The following is a 14,032-nucleotide window of genomic DNA, read 5'->3' as shown; positions in this document are numbered from 1 at the left end:
TTTGTATTGAAGTGGTGTAGATTTCAAAGAACAGCAGGTATTAGTATACACATATATGTGAATAAAAAGGTACCATGATGTAATACACTGAGTTCAAAAATGTGGTGACCGAAGCTAGAAACTTTCAGAAAACAAGTTGACACCCACCTCAAGGTAACAGTTTGTAATTAAGTTCTTGTTTTAGACTTTGAAGTTAGTTTGAATTTGAAACCAAATGAGAAAAACTGCAGAAAATGGCAAAGACTTTTGAAACTGTACAAAATTTTATGAAAAAGCATAACTTTCTTTGTAAGAAACACAGACCTGCTTTTCAGATGTACATGAGAGGCCTTGCCTTTGTTGATACATGATATCCTGAAAGGCATGCCTAATGTCTGAGATCCTAGATCTATTAACATTACAAAGAAAAAAGACCCCTAAGACAAGAAAATACAGTGAAAGTTACCTGGGATCCATCATCTATTTACCCTTATGAAGAAAAAAGACACCAAAGACAAGAAAATACAGTGAATGTTACTCTGGCATCCATGATCTAACATTATAAAGAAAAAAAAAGACCCCAAAGACAAGAAGACAGTGAAGGTTACTCTGAGACCCAAGGTTTATTAACATTATAAAGAAAAAAAGACCCCAAAGACAAGAAGACAGTGAAGGTTACTCTGAGACCCAAGGTTTATTAACATTACAAAGAAAAAAGACCCCAAAGACAAGAAAATACAGTGAAAGTTACCTGGGATCCATGATCTATTTATCCTTATGAAAAAAAAAGACCCCAAAGACAAGAAAATACAGTGAATGTTACTTGGGATCCGTGATGAAGAAAAAAGACCCCAAAGAAAAGAATATACAGTGACTGTTACCCTAGGTTTCATAAAGAAGAAAAGAGACCTCCAAGACAAGAAATGCAGTGAAGGTTTCTCTAAGATCCTAACTGATCCGTTAAACCTTATAAAGAAAAAAGGCCTCAAAGACAAGAAAATACAGTGAAAGTTATTCTTAGGATCCTTGATCTATTTAAGCTTATGAAGAAAGAAGGTCCCAAAGACAAGAAAATGCAGTGAAGTATACCCTGCATACAGTAGGAATTAACTTTGTTGGTGGTCCAATGTAAAGTTCTGTGTTTAAAATAACTCTGATAAGATGCATTTTATGCAGCAGGATATACTTTCATTTTGTACTCAATGAAAAACAAAGAATGTACTTGCATTAAATCAGTGCAAGGCAATTTATTTTATTATCTTAATTAATTCACAGGTGATACATGCATGTATGTACTAGAATGACATGAATGTATTATCAGTGCATGAATTTATTACATGGACACTTAGAAACAGAAGATCAGTGACAGTTTCAATGAAATGTCTTAGCAATCATACTTTACTGAATTGAAAAACAGAGAATGTTCTGTAGACATTGAGTACTCAGACTGCCTTGGCTGAGAGGTCAAGGTCATTGAATTTGGGTTACTTGCAGTTGGTTTATATATAGTATTCTCTGTGTGCAAAAGCTGTGTATTTCCATCTAGCTTACAGAAGATTGGTTCTTCTCTGCAGGTGCTTGTCAATGTATGTAAAAATATACTAAGGACACCTGGGGTTTTCCTCTCCTAACCTTTTATGCTGGAAAGTCATTTTAACCTAAAATTACCCAAAAGCAGAATTTAAAAGTGAAAGCATAAAGCTGAGTTAAACTGATCTCTCAAGCTGACCTGTCAGGTGAAGAAAGTTGAGATGTTTCAGAGAACAGATAGGTATAAATGTTTACCTAGAGTGAGCAACTCTTGTCTCTCATTGTATCTGTCAGATGTTAACAGCCAGGATGATATTTTATTAATTGGCTTTGATTTGTTGATTGATTCAGGTGCTACTACATGATATAGATAACTGCTTTCTCACCTAGTCGTTCTTAGAGGCATTTTGCTTCCTCTCTAGTCCATCTAAAATTCAGATTGTGGTAATGGGTACAACACTTGTGACACTTCCAAGTCAGGTGATACCAGTTAATACCTTAATTTTACTTTTAAAGCACTTTGATCCCTTGATTGATAATAATGATTGAAGGTCATGTGTACCCAATTACTCCTGTAAGGGCAATATGTTTATAATAGTTTTATAGTAATTTATTTTATCTCTCTTTAACTTGGCTTGTGTTTTGACCACTCCTTGGTTCATTATGTTAGTTGACATATTTTTCTTGAGTGCCTTGTGATGCAATTCTGTCTTTGTTTGTCAAAATCACTTTGTACTCTGTATCTCTCTTCATTTCCTGAAACACTTAAGAGAAAAATACATTTTTTGATTGATGTACGTTATTTGCTTAGGTTTTCTTGCTGTCTATTTTTCAGACTTACTTCAGTATCTACTTACTGCAGGTGTTTTTTAAAAACAGTTCCATGCTGTTGTTGTAGCATAAAAGATTTTCTTAATTCAATGATTATGCATGTTCTTAAAAGAGTCACATGTCCTGTGCTCTTCATAATAGAGGAAAAAATCATGTTTTAGCTCTTCGGTATGGGAGGAATAAAAAGTCACTGATAAGACCATACTGTACCAGCTGATCAATATTTAGACAGATCTTTACTATTTTTCTCTAACTCGGGTGGTAAACGCGCAATCCAATTCCCACTGGGAATACGCTAAAAATGGGTTGCGCGACTTCCGGTGCTGGTGTTGCGCATCAATATATACAAAATCGAGGTAGGTGGGTTTTTGTTTTTGTAAATAATTACACATTTACGAGTGCTTTCGAAAAAAAAGCAAAATGCTATTCGACACAAAAATGAATAAGGATCATATGTATGAAATACCAATTTATTAATTTAAGAATCGGCTCTGTTATCACGAAAACTCTGATGGCTCGAGCTGTCAAAAAAGCATGGAATCATGAAAAATGCAAATTTTCGAACTCTTGTGCCTTCTTTCTGGAAATGTGACGCTTCGAATGATCAAACACATGTAAAACAGTCATGAATATTACATACACTTGAATGAAATGTTGCTTTTGGGGGAAAGATTGGCAAAAAAATAATCGGGAATGGGGTTGCTCCCGGGAATAGAGTTGCGCGTATACATTATACACATTATGATGTATATGAGCAACTCCATTCCCGGTGCGCAACCCCATTCCCGATGATTATTTTGTCAATTATGTCCTCGTAAGCAGGATTTGAAACAAATAATTTTGATATTCGTTACTTTATAACAGTTGAGTTATCATACAAAGCATCAGATGTCCTCAGATTAGGCATATGAGGTCAGAAACTGCCATTTTTGTTGATTTCATACTTTTTTCACGTTTCGTGACGCCAGAGTTTTTGTGATAATAGAGCCGAATCATAAATTACAAACCAGATATTTTACACATATGATGTATTATCATATCTGTGTCGAATAGCATTTTGCTTTTTTCGAGAAAATTTATTCTTGTCTCATACTAAGCAAAATTATAACTTCACATACCTCAATTTCGTCTTTTTTTACGCGCAACACCAACACCGGACGTTGCGCAATCCATTTTAAGCGTATTCCCGGCGGGAATTGGATTGCGCGTTTACCACCCGTGTCTAAGTGCCTTTCTTCAGCTTTTTAGAAAATGTTTTATTTAAACTTTTACAAATCCCAGATGGATTAAATTATGTCTGTATACCAAAGATATGCAGGGATTTATATTCTATAAAGACAGAAAGAGAAAGTTTGAAATGTTTTGAAATATTATGATATTTGTACTTCCTAAACAGTTGTGAGATGTTGAGAAATACAATGAGCTGTTACAAAATACCTATTCATAATTTATCATGTGTTGGCCCATAAAATCTTGAAAGAATTTAAAATGATGACATTTTTATGCATATTTGATCATCTTGAAACTAAGATGTTTTTGAAGATTTAGGAATCAATACCATTTCAATGTAAAATGTATTTTTCTGGTCCTCATGGGTACCACTAATGTCTAGCTGACTGAAAATGTCTCAGGGATAGTAAACTCTAGACAGATGTACCACAGGTTTACTCAATTATTTAAAGAACTGTTGAAAAGTGATCATCATTACCTTGGGTCCAATATCATTCAAGGCATTTAAAATTAAAATGCTTTTTACATATTAAACTTAAGAGTATTACTTGAAGGATTATTGTCAGTTGGTATTGACATTCCTGTATTTTTTTATACCCCCACAAAACGAAGTTTTAGCGAGGTATATAGGAGTGAGTTTTCGGTCGGTCAGTTGATCCGTTGGTTTTCATGGTTTCTGGACAATAACTCATGAAAGGCTTGTGTGACAGAGGCTCTGTATTGTGACTTGTGTGGCAGAGGCCGTGTTGTGACTTGTGTGGCAGAGACCCTGTATTGTGACTTGTGTGACAGAGTTCCTGTATTGTGACTTGTGTTGCAGAGGCCCTGTATTGTGACTTGTGTGACAGAGGTCTTGTATTGTGACTTGTGTTGCAGAGGCCCTGTATTGTGACTTGTGTGGCAGAGGTCCTGTATTGTGACTTGTGTGGCAGAGGCCCTGTATTGTGACTTGTGTGACAAAGACTCTGTATTGAGTATTAATCACCTTAGTAATGGCTGTTGTTATTTGTGTGATAAGTTGTTTATTTTTCTTACTGAACATATAAGATTGATTTAATGATAGTTATGGTTATCTTGTGTTTTTTATGAAACTAAGATATATACATATACCTTTATTTGCAGGAAAATCTCAACCAGAAGGAGGAAGGGATGGTCCATTCGGATACTTGCCAAATTTCCCCCCATATCACAATGGTTCTAGTCCAACAACTATGGTAAGTGATGTCTGCTGGCACAGTATCTAGCTGTATCATGCTTACACTGTAGACCAATGTAGTATATTAGCTTTTTAAAACATGTACCTGTTACAAACATAGTTTGGAGTCTGAGAATGCAACATTTTCATTCGTTCATTTCAAGAGAACAGAGTCAAACAGTCAGATACTGGAGGTCTAAGACTGGTCTCGTGTCTCAGTTTTGTATAAACTGGGCCAGTCTTCCCCTCAAGGTAACCAGATAAACTTACTTGGTAGCTTTACTGTCAAACTGAACTAACCTGTTCAGTCTATCCGAGTCTCTGAAGGCCAGATGGACAACACTGCTTTGGCTGGTACAGACTTCAAGAAAAGGGAAGTGGTGGTCAAGTGGTTATGGTGTCGGCTGCTCAATCCAGGGGTCGTGGGTTCGAGTTCCACTGGGGTCACAACCATGACATCATATTACACCAGTACTGGGTTTTCCAGGAAGCGGACTCGAGAGTGGTTCATATAAGCTTAAAGCTTTCATCACAATAGCTGAAATGAATATATATATATAAACTAAATAAGAACATGAAAGGCTCCACGGACAGGGACCAGTCTGATTGTCCTCAATATCTAGATAGCATTTTATAGGGAACTACTGTCTCACTGTGTATAGTTGTGGACTAGTGTTGTCTTTAATGGTCAGTTTACTATAATAGCATTCTGCATAGGCTGGTCCAAGGGGAAGTGAGAGGCCTTTCACAATCCATTACCCACTGGGGGAGACATATTGTTTTTGCCCTGTCCGTCCGTCCGTCACTTCATTTCCGATCAATAACTGGAGAACCATTTGTCCTAGAACCTTTAAATTTCATAGGGTGGCAGGGCTTATGGAGTAGACAGCCCTATTGTTTTTGGTGTCACTCCATCAAAGGTCAAAGTCACAGGAGCCTGAACACGGAAAACCATTTCCGATCAATAACTTGAGAACCATTTGACCCAGAATGTTGAAACTTCATAGGATGATAAGACATGCAGAGTAGATGACCCATATTGATTTTGGGGTCACTCTATTAAAGGTCAAGGTCACAGGGACCTGAACATGGAAAACCATTTCCGATCAATAACTTGAGAACCACTTGACCAAGTTGAAACTTCATAGGATGATTGGACATGCAGAGTAGATGACCCCTGTTTATTTTGGGGTCACTCTACTAAAGGTCAAGGTCACAGTGGACAGAACATGGAAATCCATTTCCGGTAAATAACTTCAGAACCATTTGACCTAGAACCTTCAAAGTGACCCCTATTGTTTTTGGGGCCACTCAATCAAAGGTCAAGGCCACAGAGGGATGAATGTAGAAAACACTTTTCAGTCAATAACTTAAGAACCACTTGACCCAGAATGTTGAAACTTAATAGGATGATTGGACATGCAGAGTAGATGACCACTACTGATTTTGGGGTCACACTATCAAAGGTCAAGCTCACAGGGGCCTGAACATGTAAAACCGTTTCCAATTCATAACTTGAGAATCACTAGGCCCAAAATGTTGAAACTTAGTGGGATGATTGGACATGCCAAGTAGATGATCCCTATTGCAGCCAACCATCAATGTTTCTTTGACTTTCACTCCTGTCCCCTATTGACTTCTTGCCAATAAGACTGTGCACTGGGGGAGACGTGCGCTTTTCTACAAAAGCATCTTCTAGTTTTGCTTGGTTATGTTTTGTGCTGCCTCAAGATTTGGGATGATATTGCACTGAGAAACTACTAGAACATGAGAAATTATTTTCTCCTTTTTGAAGTCTGATGAGAGTTTTAGGGGCTAATCTTAAAGTCAGCAAATCAAACAAAAAATTTCCATCTGATAAAATTAATAAAAAACATGTGTAATAAAGAAATAAACGGCTAACATGGCTTTTTTTCCGCTATCTGTGCTTGGAAGGTTTTCTGAGGTCATTTTTGACAGGTTAAATTTTGCATCATGGTGAAAAAAAGGCTGCAGTTTTTTTAGCTGTTAAATGTTTGTGACATTTTTGGTATAGATTAAAAGTTGAAATTAACTAATTTCTTCAAGTTTGACAGACTTGAAGGGCGGAAATAAGAAATTTTTAAAGGCAACAAAGTAAAATCTATAGAACTAGAAAGCGGAAAATAGATATTGAGATGTGAAGTATAGATGGGTAACATGCACCTAACACTGTGACAAGGGGCTATTAATGTTTTATGAACCTTGTGTGATTATTGTCAATACCGAGAACAAGTGTTTTCTGCCTTTGATGTCCACATATATGGATGTGTCATAAATTGAAGCTGATATAGTATAATTAGAAAATAAGGAATAATTGAAAATTGAGTTATATTGCTTCTAAACACCAGCCTGGTTATCCGGTATTGAAATCTCATAATTTTGATTAAGTTGAGGTGATTTTAAAATCACATAATGATGCGAGAATCTCTGACAGTTCTTTCAGTATATGTGCGTAGAAATGAGAAAATATGACAGTTTTGTCTTTAAGGTTTTAATAGATTTTGATCTATTTTTATGCCCCCAGAGATGGGCATATTAAAATCACACTGTCCGTCCGTGTGTGTGCGTCCCTGTACATTTTTGTTCGGGCTGTAACTCTGCCATCCATAATAGGATTTTGAAATAACTTGGTCACCATAATGAGATGATGTGTCATGCGCAAGACCCAGACCCGTAGTTCCAAGGTCAAGGTCACACTAAGAGGTCAAAGGTTAACAGGGTCTGTCTCCTGTCCGGTCCATAACTCTGGCATCCACAAAGGGATTTTGAAATAACTTGGCATAAATGATTACCATAATGAGATGGTGCATCATGCATAAGATCCAGACCCCTAGCTCCGAGGTCAAGGTCACACTGAGAAGTCAAAGGTTAACAAGGTCTGTTTCGTGTCAGTGTCCGGTTCATAACTATGCCATTTATCAAGGATTTGAAAATAATTTGGCACAAATGTTAACCATATTGAGTGTAGCATTGTTGGGCACACTTCATGTGTGGGGGGTGGTGGGGGGAGTGGGGGGAAAGTAGACAAAGCAGTTTAACTAAAATCTGCAGTAAAATGTATATTTACTATGACATTTTACCAATTTGTTTTAGAACAAATTAGAGAATTTAGATATTTTTCCAAACATACTTGCGAAAAATCACATAGAAGCCAGCATGAACAATCCCTATATTTTAGATATTCTTACATTTTTCATATTTCAAGTATTTTGGCCGCATGTATGACTTTATTACAAGAACATAGGTAACATACCTGAAACCCAGGAAACAACCAAATATTGTTAAATTAGTTGAATGTGATGGTGGCTTACCAAGGAGGGTCGGGGTTTGGATCGGGGTAGGGGTCAGGGTCAGGATTGTAGTTTGCAAGCAGGGCCTACTGTGCATATATACATTCATTTCTCAAACTTATAAAAAAGGTAGGCAATCATAGGACTGTTTTTGATTTCACTTCTCCTGGGCATTAGAAAAGTATGAAAACAAATAAATGATGGCATGAATTTATCTTCATGAAACAATCTAGTTCAATAATGGACATATAACACAAAAATATTGAATTATTTTCTCATTGTCTTCATTTTATTCATCTTGTTCTCATACTCTGTATTGACTTTGTATACTGTCTGTCTGCTTCACTCATCTAGTTATTTAGTGCAAGGCACATGCTAGTGCTAAGGCAGGCTCGTGCTAGTGCAAGGCACATGCTAATGCAAGGCTCATTCTAGTGCAAGGCGCGTGCTATTTCAAGGCTTGTGTTAATGCAAGGCACATGCTAGTGTGCAAGGCACGTGCTAATGCAAGGTTTATGCTAGTGCAAGGCACATGCTAATGCAATGCTCATACTAGTGCAAGGCACGTGCTATTGCAAGGCTCGTGCTAATGCAAGGCACATGCTAGTGTGCAAGGCACATGCTAATGCAAGGCTTATGCTAGTGCAAGGCCATGCTAATGCAAGGCTTATGCTAGTGTAAGCTGCATGCTAGTGCAAGGCACATGCTAATGCAATGCTCATACTAGTGCAAGGCACGTGCTATTGCAAGGCTCATGCTAATGCAAGGCACATGCTAGTGTGCAAGGCACGTGCTAGTGCAAGGCACATGCTAGTGTAAGCCATTCATTCTAGTTCAAGGCACATGCAAGTTGATTTTTGCTTTCATCAAAAAGCTTACATTTCAGTGGTGTTAACATCAAAGCTCACCTCCCTTAAGTATATTGTAGAACAATACTCTTTTTATATGCCCGAAGGGACGTATGATGTTATTGACGCTGATTTCTGTCTGTCTGTTCGTTCATTAGCAATTTCGTGTCCGCTCCGTAACTCTTGAACCCCTTGAAGGATTTGGAAGAGTCTTGACACAAATGTTCACAACACTGAGAAGACATGCAGAGCGCAAGTTTCGGATGGCTTGCTTCAAGGTCAAGTTCACACTAAAGGATCAAAAGTCATAGACTTTGTTTTGTGTCCTCTGTAACGCTTGAACTGCTTGAAGCTTTTTAAAGAACTTGGCACAAATGTTCACCACATTAAGACGATGTGCAGAGCGCATGTTTCGGATTGCTTGTTTCAAAGTCAAGGTCACACTTAAGGCGTCAAAGGTTATACCTTCGGGCATATATTGCTCCACAATGCGGTGCTCTTGTTATGAAATTTTATAGTAGAATGTAGTTTGAAGAAACATTTGAATCTGACCATTTTAAAATGGTATTCATGTATAAAAATAAAAAATATTTTAAAAAAAAAAAGAAGAAAAAGTATTAATACTGAATCAAGTGAGACATTATACAGTGACAGGCTTTGTTACTTTGATATTGACACCATGATTGTGTTTTAGAGCTTATAATAGAACATTTTCTGCTTTCACTGTGTTGCATGTTACATAATACCATACTTTCTGTTGTCCTACTAGCCACCAGGTGCCATCACTCCATACCTGTTCTTTCTACAGGTAAGAAACTGTTCATTGTTCTCTGTTAACATTTCCATTTTGCATGTCAGCTTTCTCTAATGATTATGCATGCATAATTTGTTGGTGTTTTGTTTCTTCCCATTTCCAGCATGATGATTACAGGTGAAATGATGACAGGTGAAATGTTTAAAGGTGAAAGGATTACAGGTGAAACTGGTCATTTAAACAACCACTGCAAAACCTAAAGTTTTATCTTTTGTAATGGTGATATTTAAGGATAGATTGTTAAAATAATTACATGTATTTAGGTCTTGCAAGGGGACAAAAATGTCCTCTGTTGCCTTACTGTATTTTGCATGTTAATTTAAAGCGTTTTGTGTTTGGTCCATGAAATGTTAAAGTGTTAAATGTCATATATCAGATGTTTTCATGAGCAGCAATCATGACACTTGTCAACAGATTACAGTTTTTGCAAATTGCTAAGAAAGAAAAACAGCAGTTTGAAAGACTACTCATTTATAATGATATTGTATGCATTTTAATCACAGTAAAGTTAACAGAATTACATATTCCAGGGTCGTGTGCAACATTTTTAGCTCATTTGATTTTTTTGAAGAAAAAAAAGACGAGTTACTGTCATCACTTGATCGGCGTCGGCGTTGCCTGGTTAGGTTTTATGTTAAGATTAGCTTTTCTCCTAAACTATCAAAACTATTGCTTTAAAACTTGCAACACTTGTTCACCGTCAATAGCTGATTCTGTACAGCAAGAAACATAACTCCATCATGCTTTTTGCAAGAATTATGGCCCCTTTTTGACTTAGAAAATATCAGATTTCCTGGTTAAGTTTTGCGTTTAGGTCAACTTTTCTCCTGAACGGTCAAAGCTACTGCTTTAAAACTTGGAGCAGTTATTCACCATTAAAAGCTGACACTGCACAGCAAGTACCGTAACTCTACATTGCTTTTTGCAAGAATTATGGCCCCTTTTGGACTTAGAAAATCATGGGTATGACAATATTCTATTACACAGATAAAAAAATCAAATGAGTGTCTGCACCTGCAAAGCGGTGCTCTTGTTTAAATCAGTAACAGTGCTTATGTTTGATTAATGTGATTTTAATTAAGAAATAATATATCTCATCCAGTGATTTGTCGTTGAATAAATCATTGTTTGGAGTTCAGATGCGAAGGAATTATATCACGAGGGCGCATATAATAATACGCATCTGAACGACAATGATTTATTCAAGAGCAAATCACTAAATGAGATGTAATATTTCGATTCTAACACGTTACCAAGGATTTTAAAGTACATCCTTGACGACATTCATTAAATATTTGCCTGTTTTCAATCAGTTTCTTTTCCAGCGCGCCGCTATGCCGTTTGACGCCATGATGTAATAATTGTGACGTCAGAACAGTGATTTGTTGTATAATAATTCACTGTTTTCTGCCTTTTTTGTTTAATAGGAAAATGAATCGGATCGTGTTAGAATAATTCTTATAACCATTTAAAAAAAAAAAGAATCCATAATTATGTTCAGAAGCTGTGTCTGTGTTAGGAAAATGTATAAAGAGAAATATAAAAACATGATAAAATTTTGCTGAATACAGATTTCTTTTTCTGCTTTGGTGCTTATGAAAATAAATATTTTATTTCTATTTCTTCATGTTTTTATGATAATAAATTTTAATAGATGAGGAGACTAGCTGCTTTGCGACAAAGATCAACACTAGCAGCTGCTCTGCGACAAAGATCAACAGAAAATACAATATTTTCATTTAAAGAAAAGTCTGTATATTTCAATTATTTTTTCTTTCAGGTTCCGTTCTTTTAAAGAAAGTGTTAAATTTTATAATCTGTTTAATAATGATAATAATAATAATGACTTTATTTATTGAGGTAACACTATTAGACATGCCCAATCTCACACTGGCCATAGCTTTATCAGATCAAGTGGTTCCAACGTTGTTTGAGCGGTGAATTTTACGCCGATCAGATGGAGAAATATGGCCGATACTACAAATTTACGGAATTGTAAGTATGATTTAAAGGAATTTCTACCCGTTAAATAACGAATCAAATGAAAACGATGGGTGCACCTGGAGCGCAAATGTGTCTATATTTTAGCACATATGTCTATTTAGCTGAGTTTTGTGCCGTTTATTCAAACACCTGTGTACAGTCCGGCGGGGGAAGGAGATTTTTGACAGTTTTTGACAATATCGCCTCAAATATAGTGTTTATCGGGAGCAAGTAACTGTTAAAACACTTTTTATGTAAAGGGCTACCTCTTAAAACAAAGCGTGTGTATTTTTATAGAATTTTTCAGGGTTGTTTCTGAACAATTGGCCGAAAACCTAATGCAACGCCGTTTCGAGTGGGTCGTTATGCAACGCAATCAAGTGGATACCGTTCTGTGTCTTACTTGCGAAGTCTTATCCGTCTTAAAAACAGTCATTAAAGCCTAACAATGAATAAATTTAGTGAGTTTTACATCATAATGATCCCGCCATTTCTAATATCTTGTACTAAATATATATAATACATTTTTATGCTCGCTTAACATTTAACATATTTTTGCGGACATTGTCAAAAAAATCAACACAAAAACATAAAGCAAGGGTGAACATCGAACAATATCATTAAGTAAATGATAGTAATAGTTTGTAAAAACAAGAACCAGTTCAAGGACATTTATCTCCTCCACGAATGGTACTGAACAGCATGCCAAAAGCGGGTTGACTCTTTATGAGGATTGTTCAAATATGAATGCATCTGAGCACATAAAAATGTATCCTTGATAGATTTCAATGACAATTTTATTTGGTCCCCTCGAAGTATTCACCTCCAACAGATTTGCAAAATTTCAGTCTTCTAATCCAATCCCTGAAGCCTTTCTCGTAGTATTTTCTAGGTATAGTATGAAGACACTGGAATATTGCAGAACCGAGGTGTTTGCGCTGCACAAAGTTTCGACCAGAAAGGTATTCTTGTGCCTTAGGAACAAAAAGAAGCCACACGGGGCAAGGTCAGGCGAATAAGGAGGGTGATGAAGGGAGCACAACAACCTTTTCCTGCTTCAGAAAGTCTTGTACAATAGACGCCTTGTGCGATGACGTATTTTCATGTAGCAATCTGACATTGGCCAAACCAGTTGCGGGTCTTCGAGTTTTGAAATATTTCTTCAGTTTTCGTAAAACTTTAGTCTTGTTAAACTTTACGGATTTGCCTTTAGGAACAGCAACCTGAATGGCAGGACCCAGAGTTGTAAAAAATATGGCATACATTACCTTCTTGACACTCATGGTCCGCTTTGCAATGCATGGTCTTTTGCCAGACTTTGTTGCCCATATTTTTTGTTCTGGATCTTTCGTTTGGGCTCGAAAAAGTGAATTCATGTCTCGTCACCAGTGACGACATTTGCGAAAGATCGTGCATTGTAATTTGGAAACTATTTAAGCAACAAGTTTGCGCATTGCACGCGTGCCTTTTTTCTGCTCATCTGTCAACAGATAGGGATTCTTCCTCATTTTCAAATTACGTTTCAGAATTGTATGAGCTTCTCTTATGAGATGCCAATCATACTAGCTATTTGCCTAGCGGAGTATCTTGCATCAGTAGCAATTAGTTCTTTCACTCTAGCAACCATTTTGGCAAACGTTGCTGTTTTCGGCCGACGGCCATGTGGTTCATCTTCTGTTGAAACTAACCCACATTTGAATTTCTTAAACCAACGAATAACTGTCGAAAAAGATATTTCATTATGCCCATAAACAGAACATATATCATCAAAAATGTCTTTACACTCTTTGCCAAGAGTACAACGATTCTTAATATAGGACCGTATTTCAACGGCGTACGCTGACCTTCTTCCAACCATTTTTGTATTAGTATACACGAGTAGGCAGTGTTAGTGAGGGATAGACACAGCTAAAGTGAACGGATTTTAATGGGTGTGGTATTAATGTATAAATGTTCAAATGAAATACAGACACCAATGAAAGAAAATAAACGGACTAGCAATACTAAGAGAGACGTGTTACAGTTGTACTATTTAACTGTCTCCAACAAAACTTTTTTTTTTCATTGGTGTCTGTATTTCATTTGTATTTTCATTTTTAAACGGCGGCCATAGAGTTTTATTACATCGTTTCTGTTTTATGGAGGACAAATAAAATCTTGCCTTTCCCCTGGCCAATTTTAACGGTCTCTGTGATTTATCTCTCTGAAAATAAATGAACGTTTCACCAGGAATATGAATGAAAATATATACAAACAACTGATCAATACTTTTATCATGGACCAAACTTTATTTATTTTGTATGAACAGCTT

The 14,032-nt window shown here is 36.5% G+C and overlaps 1 protein-coding gene across 11 annotated transcripts in view; it reads left to right on the top strand.

Annotated features, from left to right (window-relative positions):
* The window catches only part of LOC123563751 (protein pangolin, isoforms A/H/I/S-like), a 97,789-nt gene that overhangs the window by 27,959 nt on the left and 55,798 nt on the right, over positions 1-14,032 (top strand). For 10 of the 11 annotated variants that reach the window (XM_045356748.2, XM_045356743.2, XM_045356746.2 and 7 more), the window contains exons 3-4: positions 4,693-4,784; positions 9,694-9,732. In XM_045356748.2, the coding sequence (XP_045212683.2) occupies positions 4,693-4,784; positions 9,694-9,732 (131 nt within the window). The remainder of the gene's footprint in view (positions 1-4,692; positions 4,785-9,693; positions 9,733-14,032) is intronic. The other variant, XM_045356747.2, reaches the window with a different exon arrangement.

Source organism: Mercenaria mercenaria, chromosome 2, assembly GCF_021730395.1.
Source record: "Mercenaria mercenaria strain notata chromosome 2, MADL_Memer_1, whole genome shotgun sequence".
In the NCBI taxonomy this organism is placed as follows: Eukaryota; Metazoa; Mollusca; class Bivalvia; order Venerida; family Veneridae; genus Mercenaria; species Mercenaria mercenaria.
This window is presented reverse-complemented; position numbering and strand designations above follow the sequence as displayed.